Below are 27,272 nucleotides of genomic sequence, written 5' to 3'. Positions count from 1 at the left end.
ACCCAACACCTTGAATATTGTTTGTAGTTCTGATTGCCCCATCTCTAAAAAGATATATTAGAATTTGAAAAAGATACAAAAACAAACAAAAATGAGTAGGGATTTGGAACAGCTTTCATGAGGAAGGATTAAAAAGACTGGGAATGTTCATCTTAGAAAGGAGATGACTAAGGGGGGATATGATAGAGCACTATAAAGTCATGAATGGTGTGGAGAAAGTGAAAGTGTTATTTACCCCTTCACATAGCACAAGAAATAGGGGTCACCCAATGAAATTAACAGGCAGGAGGTTTACAACAAACATCAGTAAATACTTCTTCATGCAATACACAGTCAACCTGTGGAACTCATTGCCACGGGGCATTATGAAGGCCAAAAGTATTACTGGGTTCAAAAAAGAATTAGATAAGATCATGGAGGATAGGTCCATCAATAGCTATCGGCCAAGATGATCAGGGATAGAACCACATGCTCTCGGTATCCCTAAATCCCTGACTGCCAGAAGCTGGGACTGGATGGGAGGAGATGGATCACTTGACAACTGCCCTATTCTGTTTATTCCCTCTGAAGCATCTTGGTCTGGACACTGTAGGAAGACTGGATACTGGGCTAGATGGTCCATTAGTCTAAGCCAATATGGCCATTCTTATGTCCTTGAGAATGATAATTGGCAGTTGTTGAAGAATACTTTACTGCATACCTCAAAAACCACATTACCAACAGTTGAGGAAGAAGGATGCACTGGCCAAAAAACTGACCTGGTTCACAGGGGAAGTGAAGGAAGCTATAAAAAAATAAAACAATAATATGTAAAAAATGGAAGAATGGAGAAGTTGACAGCAGTGAATATAAATCACAGGCTAGAAATTGTGGAAAATTGATAAGGGAAGCAAAGGGACATAAGGAGAAATCTATGGCCAGCAGAGGTAAGGACAATAAGGAGGGCTTTTTTAAGATATTAGAAACAAGAAGAATCCTAACAATGGTACTAGTCCATTACTAGATGGAAATGTTACAATTATTGATAATAATGCAGAAAAGACAGTGGTAATTACCTGGGTAATTATAGGCCTGTCTGACATTGATCATGAGCAACATAATAGAATGACTGATATGGGACTCTATTAATAAAGAACTAAAGGAGGGTAATAAAATTAATGACACTCAATATGGCTTTATGAAAAATAGATTCTGTCAGACTGACGTCATGGCTTTTTTGATGAGATTATAAATTTAGCTGATAAAGCTAATAGTGTTGATGTAAAACACTTAAACTTCAGTAAGGTATTCAAATTGGTACAAGACAACATTTGCTTAAAAAACTAGAAAGACTAAAATCAAAATGGCACTCGCTAAATGGATTAAAAGCTAGCTAACTGATAGGTCTCAAAACATAATTGTAAATGAAGAATAATCATTAAGCAGGTGTGTTTCTAGTAGGGTCTGCAAGGATCGATACTTTGCCTTATTCTATTTAACATTTTTATCAATGAGCTGGAAGACAACATAACATTATCACTGATAAAGTTTGCAGATGACTAAGGCCCTACCAAATTCATGGTCCATTTTGGTCAATTTCATGGTCATTTTTTCATGATTTCAGCTATTTAAATCTGAAATTCCACAGTGTTGTAATTGTAGGGGTCCTGACCCAAAAAGGAATTGTGGGGGGGGAGGGGGAGTTTGCAAGGTTACTGAAGGGTATGGGGTTGTGGTACTGCTACCCTTACTTCTGCGCTGCTGCTGGCAGCAGCTCTGCCTTTAGAGCTGGGCAGCTGGAGAGCTGTGGCTGTTGGCCAGAATCCCAGCTCTGAAGGCATAGCCACCGCCAACAGCAGCATAGAAGTAAGGATGGCATGGTATGGTATTACCACCTTTACTTCTACATGGTTGCCTGCAGAACTGAGCCCTCAGTCAGCAGCTGCCACTCTCCGGCTGCCCAGCTCTGAAGGCAGCAGCGCAGAAGTAAGGGTTGCATGGTATGGTATTGCCACCTCTATTTTTGCACTACTGCTGCCAAGACGCTGCCTTCAGAGCTGGGTGCCTGGCCAACAGCCGCCGCTCTCTGGCCGCCCAACTCTGAAGGCAGCGTAGATGTAAGGGTGGCAATACCGCGAACCCTCCCCCCCTAAAATATCCTTGCGACCCCCCTGCAACTCCCTTTAGGATCAGGACCCCCAACTTGAAAAACACTGGTCTCCTCTGTGAAATCTGTATACTATAGGATAAAAGCACACACACAAAAAAACAGATTTCACGGGGGAGAGACCAGATTTCATGGTCTGTGACACATTTTTCATGGCGGTGAATTTGGTATGGCCCTACAGATGACACAAAAAATGGGGGAGAAGGGATAAATAAGGAAGAGGACAGGTCACTGATACAGAATGATCTGGATCACTTGGTAAGCTGGGCCCAAGTAAACAATCTTCAAGATATGTGGTCCATATATATTCCATTTCTGGTGCCCTACACGCGCAAGACCAGAATCTTTTTGAGTAGCATCAATCGGGGCCATGCCCTGCATCCTACACACCCTCCGGCACTCTGTAGCTGAAGGCGTAAAGGGCAGGCTGCCCATAATTAGTCTCCAGTTTCTTCACTAATCCAGTTTAGGAGATTTACAGAATGGCTTCGTTCAGTTTAAATACTAAGGGAAGCACCTGGCAATGTCCAAGGTATGAAATTTGGCTTCCCCCAATTAGTATTAGGCTTGGGGAACAAGACAGGTAGTTGAATCTTCTGATTAAGATGAAAATCAGAAACCCCTTTAAGGTAAGAAGTTCAGGTTAGGCCTCAGAGTCACTTTGTCCTTATGAAATGCTGTGTAGGGAGGTCCTGCCATCACAGCTTGAATTTCCCTTATTGTTCTGGCCAAGGCAATGGCAGCTAAAAAAGGTGGTCACTATATACAGGCGGTACAAAGAACAGGATAACAGTGTCTTGAAGGGAGTACCCATCAGACCTACTAAAACAACACCGGGTTCCCCAGGAAGTGGGGCTTGTAACTGATGGAACGGCATGAACAAGTGCCTTGAGAAATCTAGTTATGGTGGGGTAGGAGAAGATTGTGTGACTTTCCACTGGAGGCTGGTGGCAGAGATAGCCACAAAGCATACTCTATTGAAGCCAAGGGAAAGACCGGAATATTTGATGGTTAGTAGGTAATTGAAGAGATTGACAACCCTAAAGGACTATCCTGGAGTCTCCAGGAATTTAATATTAACCTTTAATTAAGATGTCATGTGATGAAACCTCCAGGAATATATCCAATCAAAACTGGAAATCCTACTGGAGATGGCAGCAAGTGGAGTGTCAAAGGGAATAACTGGCTCTCTACAGCCAAACAGAGAATCTCTTCCATTTAGTAGCATAGGTGAGTCTAGTGGAGTTCTTTCCTGCTGGAAACTAGAATGTTTTGAACTACTAAGGAACAAGATCCATCAATAGTTGTTAGCAAGCCGACATCCATGCAGTGAGATGCAGAGCAGCAGGATCCGGCTGCAGGACTTGTCCTTGTGATTGTGTGATCATGTCTGGGAAGGTCAGAAACATGATTGGAGGTCACATTGACAGGTTCATGAGGTCAGAACTGCCTGGGCTATGCTGGAGCTATCAATATTACCTCGGTACCATCACCGCCACACACAGTGAAGAAGAAACTATAAAAATTACCTCGGCAACAGAGCATCAGAGAGCATGCAGTGTGCAGGCATAGCCCCTATGTGCACTGCTACTCAAAATAATTCCGGTCTTACATGCATGAGGGACATATGTATTAGAAGTGGAATGAATGTGTACAATCACTCAAAGAAAAATTTATGGGTTACTGACACAAGATGTTCTAGAACACCAATGTAGCAACTGCTGTGTTTGCTAAAGTGAAGATGTTGATCTTCCAGACCAAAAAAAAAAAAAAGTTAAGATGGCACACTGAAGTTACAGAAACATTTTGGTTACCCAAATGACTAGTAGAAGGCCAGTGAAATTCATAATTAAAGCTAATTTAAAGAAAACCCAGACACTGGAATGCAAATAAATTCACTGCTGAAGGAACCCAACCTACTTTTAATTCAATCTGGCTATGTAGACTCTCTCCTCAGGCCCTACGCTACTAGCACTCCCAGCTATCTTCGAGACACCACTGACTTCCTGAGGAAACTACAATCCTTCGGTGATCTTCCATAAAACACCATCCTAGCCACTATGGACGTAGAAGCCCTCTACACCAACATTCCACACAAAGATGGACTACAAGTCATCAGGAATAGCAGTCCCAATACCATCACAGCAAACCTGGTGGCTGAACTTCATGACTTTGGCTCACCCACAACTATTTCAGATTTGGGGATAATTTAACCTTCAAGTCAGCGGGACTGCTATGGGTACCCGCATGGCCCCTCAGTATGCCAATATTTTTATGGCTGACTTAGAACAACTCTTCCTCAGCTCTCGTCCCCTTACGCCCCTACTCTACTTGCGCTACATTGATGACATCTTCATCATCTGGACCCATGGGAAGGAGGCCCTTGAGGAATTCCACCAAGATTTCAACCATTTCCACCCTACCATCAACCTCAGTCTAGATCAGTCCACACAAGAGGTCCACTTCCTAGACACTACTGTGCTAATAAGGGATGATCACATAAACACTATCCTATTCCGGAAACCTACTGACCGCTATACTTACCTACATGCCTCCAGCTTTCATCCAGATCACATCACACGATCCATTGTCTACAGCCAAGCTCTAAGATACAACGGCTAAAACTGCAATACCTATCTGGTGAAGTGAAGAAACAGATTGACAGAGCCAGAAGGGTACCAAGAAGTCACCTACTACAAGACAGGCCCAACAAAGAAAGTAACAGAACACCACTAGCCATCACCTACAGCCACCAACTAAAACCTCTCCAGCGCATCATCAAGGATCTACAACCTATCCTGAAGGACGATCCCTCACTCTCACAGACTTTGGGAGACAGGCCAGTCCTCACCTACAGACAGCCCCCCAGCCTGAAACAAAAACTCACCAGCAACTACACACCACACAACAAAAACACCAATCCAGGAACCAAACCCTGCTACAAACCCCAGTGCCAACTCGATCCACATATCTATTCAAGGCACCCCATCATAGGACCTAACCACATCAGCTCACCATCCGGGGTTCGTTCATCTGCACATTTACCAATGTGATATATGCCATCAGGAATCATAACATTCAAAAACCAGTAGAACACTTCAATCTCTCTGGTCACTCAATAACAGACCCCAAAGTGGCATAACAGAGACTTGGTGGGATAACTCACATGACTGGAGTACTGTCATGGATGGATATAAACTGTTCAGGAAGGACAGGCAGAACAGAAAAGGTGAGGGAGTTGCATTGTATGTAAGAGAGGAGTATGACTGCTCAGAGCTCCAGTATGAAACTGCAGAAAAACCTGAGAGTCTCTGGATTAAGTTTAGAAGTGTGAGCAACAAGGGTGATGTCGTGGTGGGAGTCTGCTATAGACCACCAGACCAGGGAGATGAAGTGGACAAGGCTTTCTTCCGACAACTAGCAGAAGTTACTAGATTGCAGGCCCTGGTTCTCATGGGAGACTTCAGTCACCCTGATATCTGCTGGGAGAGCAATACAGCGGTGCACAGACAAGTTTTTGAAAAGTGTAGGGGTCAATTTTCTGGTGCAAGTGCTGGAGGAACCAACTAGGGGAAGAGCTCTTCTAGACCTGCTGCTCACAAACCGGGAAGAATTAGTAGGGGAAGCAAAAACAGATGGGAACCTGGGCAGCAGTGACTATGAGATGGTCGAGTTCAGGATCCTGACACAAGGAAGAAAGGAGAGCAGCAGAATACGGACCCTGGACTTCAGAAAAGCAGACTTTGACTCCCTCGGGGAACTGATGGGCAGGATCCCCTGGGAGACTAACATGAAGGGGAAAGGAGTCCAGGAGAGCTGGCTGTATTTTAAAGAATCCTTATTGAGGTTGCAGGAAAAAAAAACATCCTGATGTGTAGAAAGAATAGTAAATATGGCAGGCAACCAGCTTGGCTTAACAGTGAAATCCTTGCTGATCTTAAACACAAGAAAAAGAAGCTTACAAGAAGTGCAAGATTGGACAAATGATCAGGGAGAAGTATAAAAATATTGCTCAGGCATGCAGGAGTGAAATCAGGAAGGCCAAATGACACTTGGAGTTGCAGCTGGCAAGAGATGTTAAGAGTAACAAGAAGGGTTTCTTCAGGTATGTTAGCAACAAGAAGAAAATCAAGGGAAGTGTGGGCCCCTTACTGAATAAGGGAGGCAACCTAGTGACAGAGGATGTGGAAAAAGCTAATGTTCTCAATGCTCTTTTTGCCTCTGTCTTCACAAACAAGGTCAGCTCCCAGACTGCTGCACTGGGCAGCACAGCATGGGGAGGAGGTGACCAGCCCTCTGTAGAGAAAGAAGTGGTTAGGGACTATTTAGAAAAACTGGACGTGCACAAGTCCATGGGGCTGGATGCACTGCATCCGAGGGTGCTAAAGGAGTTGGCGGATGTGATTGCAGAGCTATTGCCATTATCTTTGAAAACTCCTGGCGATCGGGGGAGGTCCCGGATGACTGGAAAAAGGCTAATGTAGTGCCCACCTTTAAAAAAAGGGAAGGAGGAGGATCTGGGGAACTACAGGCCAGTCAGCCTCACCTCAGTCCCTGGAAAAATCATGGAGCAGGTCCGCAAGGAATCAATTATGAAGCACTTAGAGGAGAGGAAAGTAATCAGGAACAGTCAGCATGGATTCACCAAGGGCAAGTCATGCCTGACTAACCTATGAGGAGATAACTGGCTCTGTGGATGCAGGGAAAACAGTGGATGTGTTATTCCTTGACTTTAGCAAAGCTTTTGATACGGTCTCCCACAGTATTCTTGCTAACAAGTTAAATAAGTATGGGCTGGATGAATGGACTATAAGGTGGATAGAAAGCTGGCTAGATCGTCAGGCTCAACGGGTAGTGATCAATGGCTCCATGTCTAGTTGGCAGCCGGTTTCAAGCGGAGTGCCCCAAGGGTCGGTCCTGGGGCCGGTTTTGTTCAATATCTTCATTAATGATCTGGAGGATGGCGTGGACTGCACTATCAGCAAGTTTGCAGATGACACTAAACTGGGAGGAGTGGTAGATACGCTGGAGGGTAGGGATAGGATACAGAGGGACCTAGACAAATTAGAGGATTGGGACAAAAGAAACCTGATGAGGTTCAACAAGGACAAGTGCAGAGCCCTGCACTTAGGACGGAAGAATCCCATTCACTGTTACAGACTAGGGACCGAATGGCTAGGAAGCAGTTCTGCAGAAAAGGACCTAGGGGTTACAGTAGACGAGAAGCTCGATATGAATCAACAGTGTGCCCTTGTTGACAAGAAGGCTAACGGCATTTTGGGCTGTATAAGTAGGGGCATTGCCAGCAGATCGAGGGACGTGATCATTCCCCTCTATTCGACATTGGTGAGGCCTCATCTGTGTCCAGTTTTGGGCCTCACACTACAAGAAGGATGTGGAAAAATTGGAAAGAGTCCAGAGGAGGGCAACAAAAATGATTAGGGGGCTGGAGCACATGACTTATGAGGAGAGGCTGAGGGAACTGGGATTATTTAGTCTGCAGAAGAGAAGAATGAGGGGGGATTTGATAGCTGCTTTCAACTACCTGAAAGGGGGTTCCAAAGAGGATGGATCTAGACTGTTCTCAGTGATACTTGATGACAGAACAAGGAGTAATGGTCTCAAGTTGCAGTGGGGGAGGTTTAGGTTGGATATTAGGAAAAACTTTTTCACTAGGAGGGTGGTGAAGCACTGGACTGGGTTACCTAGGGAGGTGGTGAAATCTCCTTCCTTAGAGGTTTTTAAGGTCAGGCTTGACAAAGCCCTGGCTGGGATGATTTAGTTGCGAATTGGTCCTGCTTTGAGCAGGGGGTTGGACTAGATGACCTCCTGAGGTCCCTTCCAACCCTGATATTCTATGATTCTATCATTCTTCAGCAAAAAAACTTCAAAAAACAGACTCACGTGAAACTGCAGAACTGGAATTAATTTGCAAACTCGATACCATTAGATTAGGCCTGAATAAAGACTGGGAGTGGTTGGGTCGTTACAACACCTAAACTTAATTTCCCCATTACTAATTTCTCCCTACTGTTACTCTCACCTTCTTGTCAACTGTCTGTAATGGGCCACTCTCTTACCACTTCAAAAGTTATTTTTCCTCCCTTGGTATCCTGCTGTTAATTGATTTATCTCATTAGACTGACCTCACACTTAGTCAAGGAATCCCCTACCTGCTCCTGTGTTTTTCATGCATCTGATGAAGTGGGCTCTAGCCCACAAAAGCTTATGCCCAAATAAATTTGTTAGTCTCTAAAGTGCCACAAGGACTCCTCATTGTTTTTTCAACCCCCACAGTAACTCCAGCCTCCCATCTTCCCTACCTGCAGTACCTACTGCAAGATATCTTATATTCTGATCAAGATTTTTTTTTTTTTTTAGGCATTAAGAAATCCAAAGCAAGATTACATTTTGCGAGATTGGCTAACATTCAGAAGGGGATGGCTGTAATTTTTTTTTTTTTTTTTTTTTTAAACTTTCTGCAAGATCTTGAATACACCTCTACCCAGATATAACGCTGTCCTCGGGAGCCAAAAAATTTTACTGCGTTATAGGTGAAACCGTGTTATATCCAACTTGCTTTGATCCACCGGAGCACGCAGCTCCGCCTTCCTGGAACGCTGCTTTAACACGTTATATCCAAATTCATGTTATATTGGGTCGCGTTATATCGGGGTAAAGGTGTATTTACATAATTTATCTTGACCTATGTGGCAGAGATTATCCCCCATTTTACAGACTAGTATCTGAAACACAGAAAGCTTAAGTAACTTGCCTAAAAAAAACCACATAGCAATTTTGTCCTTAAAGCTAAACATAGAATATAAATTACAGAATAAATTTTCTGTCTGTTGAGCACTTTCCAATTGGATGCATCTGGTGAAAAAAACTACATTATAACACATTGTAAAATTAACTTTAGCATTTTCTGTATCCAAAATGTAATTCTTTGTATACTGGATTTTGGGGGGAGGAAGGGGTCCTTGGACCAATAGAACATAAAGGGTACAAGCTGTGCTCCTTAATCTGCTGGAAGGAAATTACACTGAAGCAGGAGATTTCTAGTTCTGCAGTGGGATCCACATGGGCAGATGCTTGTGCCCATAAAGAGACCCAGATATATCAATGGATGAAATAAATTCTGCAATGAGTGAACTGGGGCTAAAGAAGATCCCAGGCCAAATTTTAGGAAGGGTTCTAATTTCACATGGGGGTGGGGAGGGGAGTAGAGAGACAAAGTGGAGGAGAGAGAGAAAAGATATTTAGAAAGCTCATCTCACAGAGAGAGGGGAAACAGATGCTCTTTCATTGATAACAGACAGTAAACTGGGCACCAGGTGACATTACTGCACCACTCCAGAAGGAGGAGCTGAAAGTAAAACAAATATGAATATAGACAAGCTTCTATCTTTCCATTAATGTACCTTCACTTTGAATCTAATGGTGAGAGGGTAGCTCATTTTGCATGTCCAGTCTACCCTTGGCTTCTCTGTTGAGGGACAGATGCATTTTCAGTTGTGCTTTATATATATATTGCAGTTTGTTGAGCACTTGAGATATTTAGAGGTGAAAAGCACTAAAAAGTAAGAATATTGAATAGTATATATATGCCTTCCTCACTTTCCAGTGGCTATCATTTGTAGCAATGGAGGTGATTTCTCTCTTTCTTTTTTTGTTGTTGAGGTGAAGGTATGAGGAGGGCTAGCTGGTGAAGGCGATAGGACATGGGAGTACGCATTACAGCAGGCCAACTGTTCTGAACAGATTTGCCTACTTTGCTGGGATCAATGGGCTTGCACATGGGTGCTGGAACTAGGAGTGGAGATGCTGTCTTGAAGTAGTTTCCATCATATATAGTGTTTGCAGTTTTGTTCAATGGCTTTCCGCAATCCCTCCTGCCCCCATAAAAATTGTTCTAACACTACTGGGTTTGCATGGTTCAGAATCTGTGAAGGATTTTTAATTTATACAGTCCACAAATTTATTTCAGAAAAGAAAAGGAAAAAGAGAAAGAACTAGTCACTTTGAGTTTACTGATTTAAACTGATTACTCTGAAAATATGCTCTTCCAAAACAGCATGTATATTTTTGAAAAATTATTTCTTTTAAAATGATAGTGCGTTTAAATGATTTTATAAACATTAGATATTATTATATAGTTGCCCAAAACATAATACTACATATAATTTGCTAAAAATAATGCATCTGCCAGTCAAAATGCTTCTGATTTCTCAGTGCTGTTTTTTAAAGTTAGTTTTTCAAGGGTAATCCACCTGATAAAATAAGCTATCTACAATACCACCACATTGGTATTTTTGTGGTTTTGAAACAATGTTCTAGATCGGTATCTAATCAAATGTGTTTTTGCAATTTTGTCATCAATCCTGACTTTTAAGTCACATAGACAGATGCTATGTTCTCTGTAAGACCCAGAGGGAATAGAACTCATTACAAACATCTTAACATTAACCATATCAGCAAAGTTCAGTTGTAAAAACAAAACCTAAACCAGTTTTTCTTTAAAAAAAAAAAAAAAAAAACTAAGTCAACATATCTGATAAGAAGCTTATAAATGGGTTGTCATCAAAATGTGCATAGAGGACAGTCATGTGAAATAGAGTGATTTTGTACACAGTCGTGTGAAATAGAATGATTCCGTTATTTTTAGTGAGTTTTAAGCAGAATACACTGAACCTGCGTGCAAGAATATTTGCAATCAGAACATGACTTTGAAACAAAGCACAGTTAATATGTGAGAATGAAGAGATTTTCTTTCTATGGATGCTAGTAAGAAAATTTACCTACATACAATAGCACCTTAATTACCAATATAATTCAAAATCAAATCTAAGAAAAAGCCTAACTCCCCCACTGTTGAGCTGCAATTTTTGTAGAAATAACAATGTGTGGTCTAGGGGTTAAATAGATGGGATTGTTTTCTAAAATAGGATTAATTTTACAGGAATGTGCTCTCTTACATATAATAAAGATGGTTATGACAAAGTCAATATCACCATCCCATTTCAAAACAATAGTATCTTCCCTGCATTTATAAACCATATATATTTTTCTGTAGTTAAATAGATGATTGTCCCAAGATTTGAAGGCTCTTAGTGTGACGCTATGAAAAAAGTTCTCTTGCGAATTTTTACAGCATCGAACTCCTTATGCAATTTTCAGGCTTAGCCAGACAGACACATACCTAAGAATATTGGAACGAAACTGAAAACTTAACTTAAATGATGTTACGACAACATTAACTGCTTAGCTATCCAATAGTACAGAGATCTTCTTTTCTGTCAATTCACTTCAAGGAATATTAGCACACAATGCCGCTCAGAAAGCAGGATTCTTTGAAAATGTCAATTTTCTGCTGGCATTCACAAAAAGAGCAGGCAAGTATAGCAGAGAAAAATGCCAATTCCTGGAAAAAAAATATTAATAAATTTGTAAGCATCCAGAGCATAACATGGTTATAAGGAACAGCCAGCATGGATTTGTCAAGAACAAATTATGCCAAACCAACATAATTTCCTTCTTTGACAGGGTCACTGACCTAGTGGACAGGGAGAAAGCAGTAGATATCTTTATTTTAGTAAGACTTTTGACAGAATCCCACATGACATTCTCATAAGCAAAGTAGGGAAATGTGGTTAAGATGAAATTTCTATAAGGTGAGTGCACAACTGGTTAAAAGAACATGGTCCAAGAGTAGTTATCATTGGTTTGTTTTCAAACTGGGAGGACATATCTAGTGGAGTCCTGTAGGGATCAATCCTGGATCTGGAAATATTCAATATTTTAATTAATGACTTGGATAATGGAGTAAGGACTATGCTTGTAAAATTTGCAGATGACACCAAGCTAGGAGCAGTTGCAAGCACTTGGAGGACAGGATTAGATTTCAAAACAATCTTGACCAATTGGAGAATTGATCTGAAATCAACAAGATGAAATTCAGTAAAGCAAGTGCAAAGTATTTCACTTAGGAAAAATCAAATGAACAGCTACAAAATGAGAAATAACTGGCAAGGTGGTGGTACTGCTGAAAAGGACATGGGGGTTACGGTGAATCACAAAGTGAAGTAAATGGGATGAAATTCAATAAGGACAAATGCAAAGGAAGGAACAAATCAGTTGCACACATACAAAATGGGAAATGACTGCCTAGGAAGGAGTACTTGGAAAGGGAACCAATTCTGAGCATCACAATTTGAGAAAGATGTGGACAAATTGGAAAGAGTCCATAGGAGAGCAACAGAAATGATAAAAGGTTTAGAAAACCTGACCTATGAGGAAAGGTAAAAAAATTGGGCATGTTTTGTCTTCAGAATAGAAGACTGAGGGGGGACCGGATAACAGTCTTCGGATACGTTAAGGACTGTGATCAATTGTTCTCCAGGTCCACTGGAAGTAACATAAGTAACGGGCTTAAGCTGCAGAAAGAGATATTTAGGTTACATAAAGGGGAAACTTCCTAACTATAAAGATAGTTAAGCTCTCAAAGGAGGTTGTGAAATTGCCATCATAGAAGGTTTTGAAAAACAGGCTGGACAAACACCTGCCAGGGATGGTCTAGGTTTACTCTTTTGCCTTGGTCCTCGGGGCTGGACTTGATGTCTTGTTGAAGTCCCTTCCAGCCCTACATTACATGCATATGCGCTTTCACTACATTCTGTACAAGAATACAACTAAAAACCGTGACTGACTCTCACCTTGGCCTACCAGTCTCAAGAGTGTCCTGTTTAACATTTTGCCGAAATAATTTTGTATAGTACATCAAAAAAATAAGTTATATGTTTATCAAGAGTGAGGGTTACTTTTTTTTTAAGTTTCATAATTTCTACATGGTTCTGATGACTCGTTTTGCATCATTTAACCTTAAAATAATCAATTCCAGAGACAAAATACTTTCACTATGAAAAAGGAAAAACTGACAAAATGACCTTAGAAATTAGCATTGGCAAAATAAAAGCAAAAAATGAACAAGTGACTATAATCTCAAGTAATGAATGAAGTCTTATGAACAAAAATATTTTCTTAGTATTGGCAAAAACACCCATGAAGCTACGTAGAAAGCGCTGCTGACAGTGTAATTTTCCCATAGGCTATCATTGATTCAGATAACATACAAACAATATAAACTTCTTCAAAACCAAAAATGAATAGAATCCTCGGACGCCTTGGACGTTAGATTTTTTTTTTTTAATTACAAGTTTCATTTTACTTTCATCTGTTGCCCCCAAACTAAATATGAAATAATGTATTGTTTCACACGATCATGGTGTGCATGTCTGCATATAAGACACTAATTGACAATATGTTCAAAATAAACTACATAAACTTGTCTGAAAAGTCAACTACACTATTTCTCTTCAAAGAAACTCATGATCCTTTGGCACAAGAAGTAGTCCTTAGAGACAGCAAGTATCTCACTGTGCATCTCTAACCTGCATTTACTATACAGTAAAATATCCAAGCACTAGTTTATATATGCTTTAAATGGTGATAACTGTGATGAAGCAATTGGGCTGTCCAAAAATCAGCCGCACACTTTCACTATCCAAAAGTTCTACAAGGTTCAGGGCAAGTCAAGGACCATATAATAGGTTTCAATTGAATACATATATGTTATCAGTTAAATCTGACTCAGTAAATAAGGGCACTTATTTATCATATTCCAACTGACTTCCAAAGGCCTCCCTGGGACCAGATTCATGCCCTAAAGTATTAGTATTTTTTCCAGAACTGACTAAATATTAGTAGTATTGCCTACTGAAACCAAAAACTTACCCTGTAAATTATAATATTGCACAGAATCTAGAGTGTCAAGGAGTGAAGTAAAATATGAGTTTGTGTACTTTCAAAAGGGAGTTAGTGCTCATTATGAACCAACATTTGACGCAATATTGTTACAGCTTATAATAATTTAGAATCTCATCATCTCTTACTATGTCAACTATAATAGGACTTATACAGTTTATTCAGCCACCTCTTTCAATGTTCAATCAACAACTTTTCACAAACTACTCTATTTTTTAAATATTATTGTAGAAAGACTGTTTCCCAGGCAACAAGCCAACACAGTACATAACAAGTGTCTACTGAGGCAGTTTCAATAAGGCACCCAGACAAACTACACAACACACTGGAACTCACTCTGTTCTCTTTGATACATATCTACGTGGGAAATCAAATGTTAATCTGAGTCATACACATGCAAGTCAAAGGAATAATAGAACCCTCTACTGATTAGTTACAGATGAGCCAAAAAGGCAAAGGGACTTGCCTGATGCCATACAATGGCAAAGATATGATTAGAATTCAGGATATCCTGAGTTCCACTCCTGTGTTCATTCATCCTGACTACACAGCCTTAAAACACCTTTTCTGTGCAAGGTTAAAAGCTGCAGTGGTGCAAAACACCTGTGCCCTGTTTACCTTAGGGCTTCCACCTTTGGTAGCACTGGTAGAGGTGCATTGGTTCAAAGAAATGCTTACACATTTTCCCAGTAAAGATGGACTCATGTATGACAGTCTGCAAAAGTGAACAATCCTTTCCTATGAAATGACTCCCAATGTTGGCCACTAAATCAAGACATTGGTGGTATAGAGAGAATGGGTAGCATCAGAAACCTAATCTCCTGCAAGCCTTTCTAAATCTTTTAGAATACATCTTCACTGTAGAGTTAGACCTGGCTAGCATAACACTGCTGGAGTATTCCCAAACGCAAAGTGGGGCAAACACATTCCCTATGCCAGATACATTTAACTGTTCCACAGTGGTGCTGTACTAAGCCATGTGCTGGGATAGCCCATGATTTTTAGCAGTATATTAAACTGGGCTGATACATGAATTAGTTAATACAGTGCTCTCTCTCACCTACAATTGAGCTCCTATCTGTAGCAGTGACATGAGAAAAATACATTATGTAAATAACTTCCAAGGGGAATTTATGTTATTAATGCAGATAGTTCTGATGGCAAAAGCATTTGGCAGCAAGAACTTTTAATGAGAATGTCATTAAAGAATTCAGTCTGAAAACCACAAAATGATTTGTAGCACACCTGACTTTTCTGCTTCTCCACTGCTTTCCCATTCACTAAGATAAAAATGTAATTTTGGGTACATATCCTCAAATCATGGGTCTTAGTGTTATTACACCACCAATTTACCAGAAAGCTGGTGTCAACTCCTGACAAACTGGCAGCATAGGAGGAGGATTTCTTGGACGGCATCTCTGTTCAAATGCTGTGGAAACATAGCAGAAATAGAGCAGGCAAACATGGGGTTAAAATGCAGTGCAGAAGAAGGGACAAGAGTTGAACAAGAACTGCCCATATGGAATTATGGGATAGGACTGGAAGACTAACAGCCATGGAAGGCACACACTTCTTTTTTTAAAACTAGAATTGGCATTTGGGAGCCATGTCTGGTTATATTCTCCAAGTATAATCAAGGAGCCTATCAGAATTTGTGCAATGTCCTCAAATCTTTCCGACTGCATGGCTATGCAAAGATCATTTGGTTAAATGAATCTTCGCACATTGGGAAATTCTGGTTGGCCATTTGTGTAAATATTAAACATCAAGGATGACTGCATGGAACCTTGAGACAATCCATTTTGTTGAGTACTCCATCGACTTTTCGGACCAAGTAAGACACAAGTGTGTTCCTTCCCCATGAAAGACCACAAGGCCAAGCACAAACTCCAGATATCAAGAGATGGTAAAATCCTTAACCACTATGAACATCCAGTGTACCCTGGGGTCACAAGATCAAACACTGACAATCAAAGAGCACATCAAGAAGCTGGAAAAGAAAGTGAACACCAGGAATTGTGTACTCAAGAAACTGGCCAACACAAAAAGGGGAGCTGATCCCAAAACACTCAGAAACCTGTCTCATCCTGTGTTACTCAGCTGCCCCAATATGGTGAAGCTCAAGCTGTGCACACAAAATAGATACTGAACTTAATCAGTCATGCAGGATCATCAGATGGATCTTGAAACCGATTCTCATGCTGTTGCTCTACCATCTCACAGGGACTGCACCATCAGCAGCGAGGCAGGATGCCTTCAGAAAAAAAGGCGAGACAAAAACAGGTGCATGTTCCAAGACACACACCGCATGGATACATTCCACCACCCAGGAAATGGAAGTCCAGAAAGACCTTCGCCTCTCAAAATACCTATTCCCAAAATACCATTGGCAAAGGCTACAGAGTAACAAAATGGCAGGAAATGCCAAAGATATTGGAGAACCTGATTCTTTCATAACAATGCTCTTCCAGCATTGACTTTGAATGAAAACACCAGTGTACTCTAAATCAAAGATTTGGGTGACAAAGGCTGGTGACAATATGATCAAGTGGAAGCTGAGGAATAACCCAGATGTGAATGTGGGGAGCTTAAGCAAACACTTGAACATGATGCAGTACCCTCAATCAATACTATACCCTATACTCCCAAGAAACTATTAGAGGCAAGTGATAAAACCAGATCTTGTCTACAGTTTTGGAGCAATAAGCCATAATGATGACAACACCCATGCTCAATTAGCCTACCTTCTCACTGCAAAGTAGGCTGGTTGCCAACCTGGACTGAAATGAAACCTGAGTTCAAGCCTATACCCTCAGGACTAGAGGTTTTTCTGTGTGCATAGAAGGGAGATTAGGACAACACTTGGGCTACAGGTTAGGACAACTAAGGGCTAATTCAGCAGTGAAGATATACCCTTACAGACTCTCAATCTTAATTAAAAAAGGCTACATTTCCTTCAAAGGACTCCAAGTTTCACTGAAACAATTTGCAACTACTGAGTCCACTTTGGGGACGGACCTCCTAAGTTTGTATTATTATTATCACAGGAACTTTTACAGATTAGACATGCAGGCAGGCAAGATAAATTCACTATAGGATGCCTAACAGAAACTGCTGAGTAGGGAAGAGAGGAGAGGAGGAAAAGACAGTTATCATGGAATGGACATGAGCAACACATCTCGAAGAACACCAGTTATGGAAAAGGTAACTGTCTTTTCTTCGAGTGCTTGCTCATGTCCATTCTGTTAGGTGATTTCCAAGCAGTACCAACAGAGGTGGGTAGGAGTTCATGGACATGTAGCTTGTAACACAGCTCTGCCAAACCCAGCGTCATCTCTGGCCTGCTGGGTGATGGTGTAGTGTGCTGTGAACCAAAGACCATGTTGTGGTGCTGTAAAAGTCCTGGATGGGGACATGCACCAGGAAGGCCTCGGGGGACACTTGTGCTGTCATTGAGTGGTCCCTCACCAGAGGCGGCAATTGGACCTGCGCCAGCTCGTAACAGGTCCGGATGCAGGAGGAAATCCAGTTGGAGATCTTTTGAGAGGACAACGGAAGGCCCTTCATCCTGTCCACTGTTGCGATGAAGAGCTGCATCAACCTGCGAAAGGGCTTGGTACGCTCTAGGTAAAATGCCAAGGCACGGCAGACATCCAGCTGCCTCTCCTTATTGATCTTGTGCGGCTTAGGACAGAACACTGGGAGGAAGATGTCCTGGTTGATACTGAAGGAAGACACCACCTTCGGCAGGAAGGCTGGATGGAGTCGCAACTGTACCTTGCCTTTGTAGAAGGCCTCCTAAGGTGGTTCCGAGGTCAGGGCTTTAATCTCCGACACTCGTCTAGCCAACGTCACTGCCACAAGGAAGGCAACTTTCCAAGATAGGTGGGAAAGGGAACAAGAGCCCAAGGGTTCAAATGGCGGACCCGTAAGTCTGGAGAGAACCAGAGGTCCAATTTTGGGACAGGATCCCTAACAGGAGAGAAGAGCCTTTCACGAACCTGATGCACACCTCATGCGAGAATACTGATCTACCCTGGATCGGTGGATGAAAAGCCGAGATGGCAGCTAGATGAACCTTGATAGAAGAGAGGGCCAGGCCCTGATTCTTCAGGAGGAGCAGGTTGTGATGGTGCACCCCATAAGGCTTATGAAAATATGCTTATGAATGTATATATGACATAACTGGAATGTTTTATGTTACATATGCCATATAACATATCTCTGTAAAGGTTATGATCTACTGAATCTATTCATCCTATTTGCATGCATGTATCATTTTTGTATGCAAAGTTATGAATATTGGCTGTGTACTTGCTTATTTTTTAAGTAGCCTTAGTAAAGCATTTGGTCAGCTTCTTGAGACAGGAATGTGCAAATTAAGTGCCCAAACAAGAGACACTTAACGAACAATGGATCTTGGAAGGCTCCAATTCACATAAGAAGTCTTCCTGGAGACATTCAAGATAGCATGTGGGCAATCACTGCTGCCTGTAAAAACTGAGTCATGCATGAACATGTGACTTGCCCATGTGACTCCAAAACACCATCATGGAGCTGGACTTTGCATAGGAGAGAGGAGGGGGTCTCTACCCACAAGAGAAAGTCTATTTAAGCCCGTGGGAGACCCCTTCATTTTGTCTTCAGCTGACTCAAGATATAGCCTCTCCACCCCGCGAGGATACCTGAAAGAAACTGGAACAAAGGACAGTGTGAGTGATTGCTGGACCCAGACTAAAGGAGACTAGTCTGTAAAAGGAAGCTTACTGGAACACCTTTGAGGGTGAGGTTTTATCTGTATTCAGTTTTCTCACTAATTAGGCACAGGCTTGTGTGTTTTATTTTATTTTGCTTGGTATCCACTTCGTTCTGTCTGCTATTACTTGGAACCACTTAAATCCTACTTTCTGTATTTAATAAAATCACTTTTCACTTATTAAGTCAGAGTATGTATTAATACCCAGGGGGGAGGAGGGGGAGCTGTGCATCTTTCTCTATCAGTGTTAAAGAGGGCAAACAATTTATGAGTTTACCTTGTATAAGCTTTATATAGGGTAAAACAGATTTATTTGGGGTTTGGACCCTATTGGGAGTTGGGCATCTGAGTGTTACAGACAGGAACACTTCTTAAGCTGCTTTCAATTAAGCTTGCAGTTTGTGGGACGTGGTTCAGACCTGGGTCTGTGTGTGTGGCCAGCAAGCGTGTCTGGCACAGCCAGGCAGGGCTCTGGAGTCCCAAGCTGGCAGGGAAAGCAGGGGCAGAAGTAGTCTTGGCACATCAGCTGGCAGCCCCAAGGGAATTTCTGTGATCCAACCCATCACAGTGGCGTAGTCAAGCAGGATCTGTGCATAGCTGATTGCTTGGAGATACTGGTAGTGATTTTAAGTGAGTTTTGGGTGTGGTGGCTGAAGAACAGACAAAGTAGTTACTGGTTTGTTATCTTCTGTTTGCTTATTTCGGGGAAGGGAAGAGAGGCATCTGGACCACTTCTGAGTGGAGTGACCACTCATGGTGAAAAAAGCAGGACCTGCTGAGGTGATCTGCCAGAGTGTTCCTGATGCCTGGAAGGTGACAGGCCTCCAGGTGGATCGCATGCTGGATGCAGAAATCCCATAGGCGGAGTGCCTCTTGACAGAGGGCCGATGAGCATGCTCCCCCTGGCCTATTGATGTAAAACACTAAGGCCGTGTTGTCCATCAGCACTCGAACCACTCAACCAGATAACCGCCCTGAGTTCTTTGACATTTATATGCAACGTCATCTCCTCTGTGGAACACATACCTTGTGTCCGCATCGCACCGAGGTGCGCTCCTCAGCGAAGGTCTGAAGCATCAGCGACACCGAAGGACGCAGGCTGTCGAACGGGACTTCACCAAAGACTGTTCTGGAGTCGGTCCACCACTGCAACGTGGTGAGTACCTCTGGTGGGATGGTGATGACCTTATCCAGGTGATCCCTGGACGGGGCATAAACCATAGCCAGCCACTGCTGGAGGGGTCGCATCCGGAGCCTTGCATGGCGGACGATGTACATGCACGCCACCATGTGGCCCAGCAACTACAGGCAGATCCTGGCCATCATGAGAGGAAACGCAGAGACTCTGGCGATGAGTTCCCTCATCGTCTGGAACCTGTCGTGGTAGAAACGCCTTTGCCCTAGTGGAGTCGAGGACTGCCTCAATAAACTCTATTCTTTTTACAGGGACTAATGTTGATTTTTTTTCTCATTTATCAATAGGCCCAGTCTCCTGGTCTGGTCAGCAGCATCGCGACAGCGTCCTAGATCTGGGATGACCCTTGACCAGCCAGTCGTCGAGGTACAGGTAGATCAGGATACTCTGACGACTGAGGTAAGCCGCCACCACCAACATGCATTTTGTAAGCACCCTCTGTGCCATTGCCAGGCCGAAGGGGAGCACCGTGAACTGGTAGTGCATGGATCCCACCGTGAAGTGGAGGAAGCGTCTGTGTCCTTGAAAGATCGCTATATGAAAGTATGCGTCCTTCAAGTTGAGGGCAGCATACTAGTCTCCCAGATCCAGGGAGATGGATGATGGAGGCCAGGGAGATCATGCAGAACCTCAACTTCTTGAGATACTTCTTGAGGTCTTGCGAGTCCAGAATGGGCCTTAAGCCCCCTTTGACCGTCGGGATCAGAAAGTAATGCGAGTAGAACCCCTTGCCCCTGATGTCTAGGCAAGAGAACCCCTTGCCCCCATCTGTACCAGGCTTTGCACCCCCTGATGCAGTAGACTCTCGTGATAGGGATCCCTGAAGAAGGACGGGGGTAGAAACAAATTGGAGGGCATAGCCTTGCGCCACAGATTTGAGGACCCAACCGTTATAAACACCCAGGTTGGGAGAATAAAGAAAGGTGGTTGGAGAACCGGGGGGAGGAGGGAGGCAGGATCCAGGACAGTGGCTGGAATGTCGCCCTCAGGCGCACCCTCAGAATGCCTGCTTCGACCCATGCTGGGAGCGGGAACAGCCAGCCTATGCTGAGGTAGAGGGCTGCTGGCCCTGATGGCATTTGTAGCCCTTGACCTTCTTCTGGAAGGGCTCTTGTGTAGGCTGGCTGCGCTGCTGGTGGGGAGGCTGCAGCGAGTCCTTCAGCCTGCATAGCTTAGCGTCTGTTTTCTCCACAAACAGAGCTTGGCCATCGAAGGGGAGGTCCTGGATGGACTGTTGGATTTCCACAAAAAGCCCAAGGACTTCAGCCACGCTGCCCTCCTCATTGTTATGGCTGATGATTCGCATCACAGAATCAGCCGCATCCGAGGCTGCCTGCAGTGCCGTCCTCACCACTCCCTGCCCCTCTTCCAGGATGGCCTGGAACTCTTTTTGGGGTCCCCCAGGAAGGAATCAACAAATTTGGCCATGGATTGCCAAATATTAAAATCATAGCGGCCCAATAGGGCCTGATGATTTGCCACCCTCAGCTGTAGGCTTGATGACGAACAAACCTTTCTCCCAAGAAGGTCCAGTTTCTTTGCCCATTTATTTTTGGCAGTAGCTCCTGGTTGTCCCTGTCTTTCCCACTTGTTTACTGCAAACACCATTAACGAGTTCGGGGCAGGGTGGATATAGAGATATTCATACCCTCTTGTGGGCACATAGTACTTGCACTTCACATGCTTGGAAATTGGGGGTAACGATGAGAGGGTCTGCCAGAGGGCCTTAGTAATCTTTGCCACCCCTTCACGCACTGGCAGCGCAACTCTAGCTGGGACTGCCAAGCTGAGGACATTGAAAAGGATATCTGAGGGCTCCTCTAGCTCCTCAGTTTCGAGGCTACCCTCCTCAAAAGCTCCTGATGAGCTTTGGTGCCATCCTGGGGGACTATAGGCAGGGGCCCGATGATCTCCTCATCCCTTGATGAGGCTGACACCTGCTGCCCCTGCATCGGTCACCACCTCTGTGACCGGCTCGGCAGGGCCTTCTTCCCCCATCTGTTACATCTGGGGGGTGGGGGGGTTCCAGGCATGGTGGCCTCCATCTCAGGCAGGCAGGAGACTGTGACCAAAGGCTTGTTGGAGCTTCTCAACACCAATGTATGCCCTTGGGATGACTGCAGGTTTCCAAGGGTGCCAGGGCACAGGTCATTGGCCCTGGGGCCACGATAATCCTGGCGGTGCCGCAGGGAGGACCAGTCCTGTCAATGGAGGACCTTGACCCGCCTGCAGGGGTTCTTGGTATGACTCTGAGCTGGAAGGCCATGTTCCAGAGACCAGGGTCGTATCGAGACCGACCACGTGATCTGGTCCCGGCTGTGTCCACCACCATGCTCCAAAGGAGATCTGTACATGGGTGATGATCCACCGCGTTGAGATCCCAGTGACTGGCATTTGGCAGATCCGCGACAGTACCCCGGCAATCTACGCTGAATGCTTCCTGACCGGTGCCAAATAGTAGAGTGGGAGCGAGAGTGCAACCGACACTGGTGCAGTGACCTATGTCTGTAGGCCGGTGACTGGTACCGAGAGTCCCGGCAGAGGCTTTCGCAGGATCAGTGTCGTACTGAAGGGGAACGGCTATGATGCTCCTGATACTGGGGTCACGTGTGCTTCAGTAGGTCTATGCCATACTACCGATGCGTCGAGCCCACAGAGCGATGGCTGAAATCCGGAGACCAGTGCCGAGGACCCTGACTATTAGGCAGCCCTATGTCCAAGGCATGGTGGCTCTGAGCAGGCAAGCACCGGTGGCACATTCTCTGAGGTGGTGAGTGGAGCCGCACTGATGGGGACAGAGGGGGTGGTCCAAGGGCAGGCTTACCCCTTGATTTGGGAACTGCCATTGCCGGTGTGGGAAGCAGCAGGAGGGACAAGATATCCTGCACTGCCTGCAGGGCCTTTGGGGTTGACGGCAACTCCCGTGCTGCTGTCTGGGGTGGTGGGCACATCCCAGGATGGTGGGGGATGCTCAACGGAAGCTGGGGCCTGACTCCCACTTGGAGGTGATGAGCCGTCCTTCATAGGTCTAGGCTCGCCTCCTGCCCTCTCCTTGCCCTTGCGAGCAGGAGACTGACCTCTCCCGGTCTTCCTCTTCTCACTGGCCGGTGCCGGGAAGGTGGATTTTCACCTGTTCAACGACTGTACCAGTGGGGCACTCTGCACTGAAGCCGTGGTGCTGTGCCCGGAGTCTGACCGCGGCTGCTCTGGTGCTGGTGTCAACGCCGACTCCATAAGGAACGCTTTGAGTTGGATACCCCGCTCTTTCTTAGTGCGAGAGTTAAAGCTCTTGCAGGTGCGACACCTGTCACTAATACGCAACTCCCCTAAGAACCTTTAACAACTGGTGTGGGGCATCGGCTTTTTACACTGGTTACAGTTCTTAAACCTTGGGGAGCAGGGCATCCCGAGGCTAAGTCCTGTCTGGGACACTATAACTAACAACATACTAAGGGAACTAATACTAACTGATAACTATTTACAACAGAAAATTCGCAACAAACAGTTCTGGAGAAGGAAAGGTTTGCCGAAGCAAAGGAACATTCCAGCACCATCACTGGCGGTAAGGAGTAACTGGGGGGAGAGGGGGCGCGATTGCAGCACCCATTATACCGCAGCATATGTGTGCCACTCCACAGGGCACCAGAGCCGGTCCCCAACTGAGGGAAAAACTTCCGTCACATGCACTGGTGCATGTGGCGAGCACACACCTCTAATATGGAACAGACATGAGCAAGCACTTGAAGAAGTACCTTGTCTGGCAGCTCTTTTCAAGTATCAAGAGAAGCTCACAAATTTATTATTATAATATTATAAGGGCCAGGGAACTAATCTCTTTGTTTATGGGAATGTACACTAGACTACGGAAAGTATACTAGTGTAAAATGCTAGGAAATATCAGAATCAGCATCCTCTTCTGCAGTAATAGCAATGTACCTCCCTTGGTGACTGAGTCAAGGGGTTGGGATGTCTTTCCCCCCTTTCTCTCCCCCTCCCGCCCCCCGGCTTAGTAGGCTATGACAGAGTGCTGTGAGACCACTTCCAACATTCTGAGTGATCTACACATTTCAGCCACACAAATTCAAAAATGTGGTTTTACGTGCTCTGATACCTTAACCGTCAGAAGCAGAGTGGAAAGCCCAATTTTCAAGAGAATGACTGGGCTATTGCTACTTGATGCCAAAAATTATTCATGTTGCAGCCTGCCAATCAAGAATCAAAATCTTCCACTCATCAGTACTGAATGTTGAAGTGGGTAATGCCAAGTAATTTCATAATGTGAAACTAATGTATCATCTTAAATTTTTAACTCCCATCCCTACTAGAAATATTATGTCTTACTATTAATACTATTATGGGCAAAATTTGCCCTTAAACACAGTTACAAAACTCCCATTCATGTCCATGGGAGTTGTACAAACATCTCAGGGCTGCATTTGTCTCTAATTACATTTACAATTACATCCAGGCTACCTGCATTTATTAAATATCTTATGGCATTTTTTGTAAGAGTATAAGAGGAAAGATGCCCTGCAGTTCAGGCACTGGAATGAGACACAGGAAATTTGGGACATTGAAGCCTTGAATACCTCTCAGTTCCACCATGCCTTAGTTCCCTATATGTAAAATGTTTATAATACTTCCTTATTTCACAAAGGTATAGTAAGGATAGATTCACTTATATTGTGAGGAAGGCAGACGTGTGTTGAGGTGGGGACCACCAGAATTTAAATAAATAAATAAATAAATCTACAAATGAACCAAAAAAACCCCTACAAGACATGTGTTGATTTAAATATACTGGCCAACTTTCAATTCCCCTAATGACACTTTGAGCAATAAACACTTCAAAATATACTTTAAGCTTTACTGTGTCTCCATTTCAGTGCACATGATAGTACTGCTAGGTGAGACAAGGTTTGTGAAACCATACAGAATCAGGTATCTGGCAAGCTTTGGCCCGAATGACCAGTCCCCTGAAACGTCAATATTTTACATGCTTCCCATGCCCTCCTAGCCAAACTAGACATTGTGTCAACAACAATGTCAATATTTTAGCCACACATTCAAATTTTTCAGCTACATAGAAGCTATTAGATTTTTACTTTGTAAAGAAGTTGCCTCTAGACTTGGAGCTCTGTCTCATTTGAGAAATCAGTGTCTATCTCAATATGTTACTTATCTAGAATGTAATAGGAGGATAATACTCAGACCTAACTATCTCCCAGACATATTATAAGGTTACGGCTGTGCAGCACTTGGAAAATGTAAACTGCTAACTGCAATTCTAGTTTGACCAAAAAAAAAAAAAAATCCACTGTTTAGGAGTTTAATTTCTGCTCTCCAAAACATGGAGACAAAATCTGACATATTTCTTCTCGCTTTTGAACCTGCAATATTTTAATAGTGAAAAGGCTAAGGCTTTAAATGTGTAGTCTTAATATAGTTTTCCTTTTTAAAAAACAGTAAGAAAAAATCAATTTTATATCCTGACCTACAGAAAAAGTAGTGATACAGTCTTATTTTATGTTTCCTCAGATGTTATTCTGGATGTTTACACAAAAATGATATCTCAGAAACAATTTGTGCTCATTTTCAGAGTAAGGTGCTAATAAACTTTAGCCTTTTCTTCTTACATAACAGCCTCATGGATAATATTCTTATGAAATTCAAGTTTGCATTGAATTTCTATCATAATCCTTTATTTTTTTTAAAAAGATATAAGTAGAATTTACAGTTTGTGTTCAGTGCAATAGAAACTGTGACTCCCTCCCCCCCAAATTTATGAAGTATTTGAAAGAGTAAAGTAATTAAGTTGAACCAACAGAAGGTTAAATATGATTTCAAATTAGAATACAATTCTGGTTTGCACAAACTGTATACTAAGATTTTTTGCCCATTAAAAAGCCTAATTTAAAACAGTAAATCATATTCTTTTTTTTTAGAACAGTGAAATGGACCTACTCTGCTCTCCATCTCACACAGAGGCCTAAAATGTCTAAAAAATATTTGGAGCTACTTTCAAATTGTATTTACACAGCCCTAAAGCCAGAACGCCTGCATTTTGCTGAAATCTGAAATAAAATCAGAGGCTTAAGAATAGGAAGATATATTGTTTTAATACGAAATATCCTCTGTCCTAGTGGGTTGAACACTGGCTGGCTTTAAGGAAAACACTGGCTTTCATCATCTGCTTACTCAAACTAGAGTAAATCAAGAATAATTCCCCAAAAGTCAATGGTGTTACCCTGGTTGCACAGGAGAACTGGTCCAAATGAAAGGAAAAAAAAAAAATCAGGTTCGTTATATTTAAAAAATCAAAATATTGGATTATTACAACTCAATTCAGCACAGTTAGTTAATTCACACTCCTTTCGGTGCATCAAATCAACATTTTAGGTAACTAAATTTGAGATGATGTTACTTGCTGCTGGAAAGACAGATTTTTTTGTATACAGATTTGAGAACCCACAACTGTACCTTGTCATCCCTAAAATCTAATTAAGGCTGCAACAGCATGTTACTTTCGTAACAACCAGTCAAGGAAAATATTGTCCACAACAGGTAATACAAATTATAAATCATGCATACACTATGACTACTATGTTACCCAAGACACTATATAATCTTTCCTTTTAAAGCATTATTTTAAACAATACACCGTATTTAAGCAATAAGGCACAATAAGGTGTGCATATGATATAATGACAACACACCTTGCTGGTTAATAATCCACAGGCATGTCATTATTAGCCCATAATAAACACACTGGAGTTTCTTAACAAGATATAAAATATTAATTCAAAAGGCAATAAACATGAGAAAAATACTTCTAACACATGTATATGTTCAAACAAAGATACACCTCAGCTATTATTAATCCACAAGGCATATTTTTATCAATCTGGAACACATACCTTAGAGTATCAGAGGGGTAGCCGTGTTAGTCTGAATCTGTAAAAAGCAACAGAGGGTCCTGTGGCACCTTTGAGACTAACAGAAGTATTGGGAGCATAAGCTTCCGTGGGTAAGAACCTTACTTCTTGCATCTGAAGAAGTGAGGTTCTTACCCATGAAAGCTTATGCTCCCAATACTTCTGTTAGTCTCAAAGGTGCCACAGGACCCTCTGTTGCTTTTTACAGATTCAGACTAACACGGCTACCCCTCTGATACTCTAAGGTATGTGTTCCAGATTGATAAAAATATGCCTTGTGGATTAATAATAGCTGAGGTGTATCTTTGTTTGAACATATACATGTGTTAGAAGTATTTTTCTCATGTTTATTGCCTTTTGAATTAATATTTTATATCTTGTTAAGAAACTCCAGTGTGTTTATTATGGGCTAATAAT

General features: G+C 42.9%; 1 protein-coding gene across 1 annotated transcript in view; it reads right to left on the bottom strand.

Annotated features, from left to right (window-relative positions):
• Positions 1 to 20,003, bottom strand: part of LOC117876500 (myotubularin-related protein 13-like) — a 118,628-nt gene extending 98,625 nt beyond the window's left edge. The window contains exon 1 of the mRNA XM_034768766.1: positions 19,752 to 20,003. Coding sequence (XP_034624657.1) covers positions 19,752 to 20,003 — 252 coding nt within the window. The remainder of the gene's footprint in view (positions 1 to 19,751) is intronic.
• Between the last annotated feature and the right edge of the window lie 7,269 nt (positions 20,004 to 27,272).

Source organism: Trachemys scripta, chromosome 4, assembly GCF_013100865.1.
Source record: "Trachemys scripta elegans isolate TJP31775 chromosome 4, CAS_Tse_1.0, whole genome shotgun sequence".
Taxonomy (NCBI): domain Eukaryota; kingdom Metazoa; phylum Chordata; order Testudines; family Emydidae; genus Trachemys; species Trachemys scripta.
This window is presented reverse-complemented; position numbering and strand designations above follow the sequence as displayed.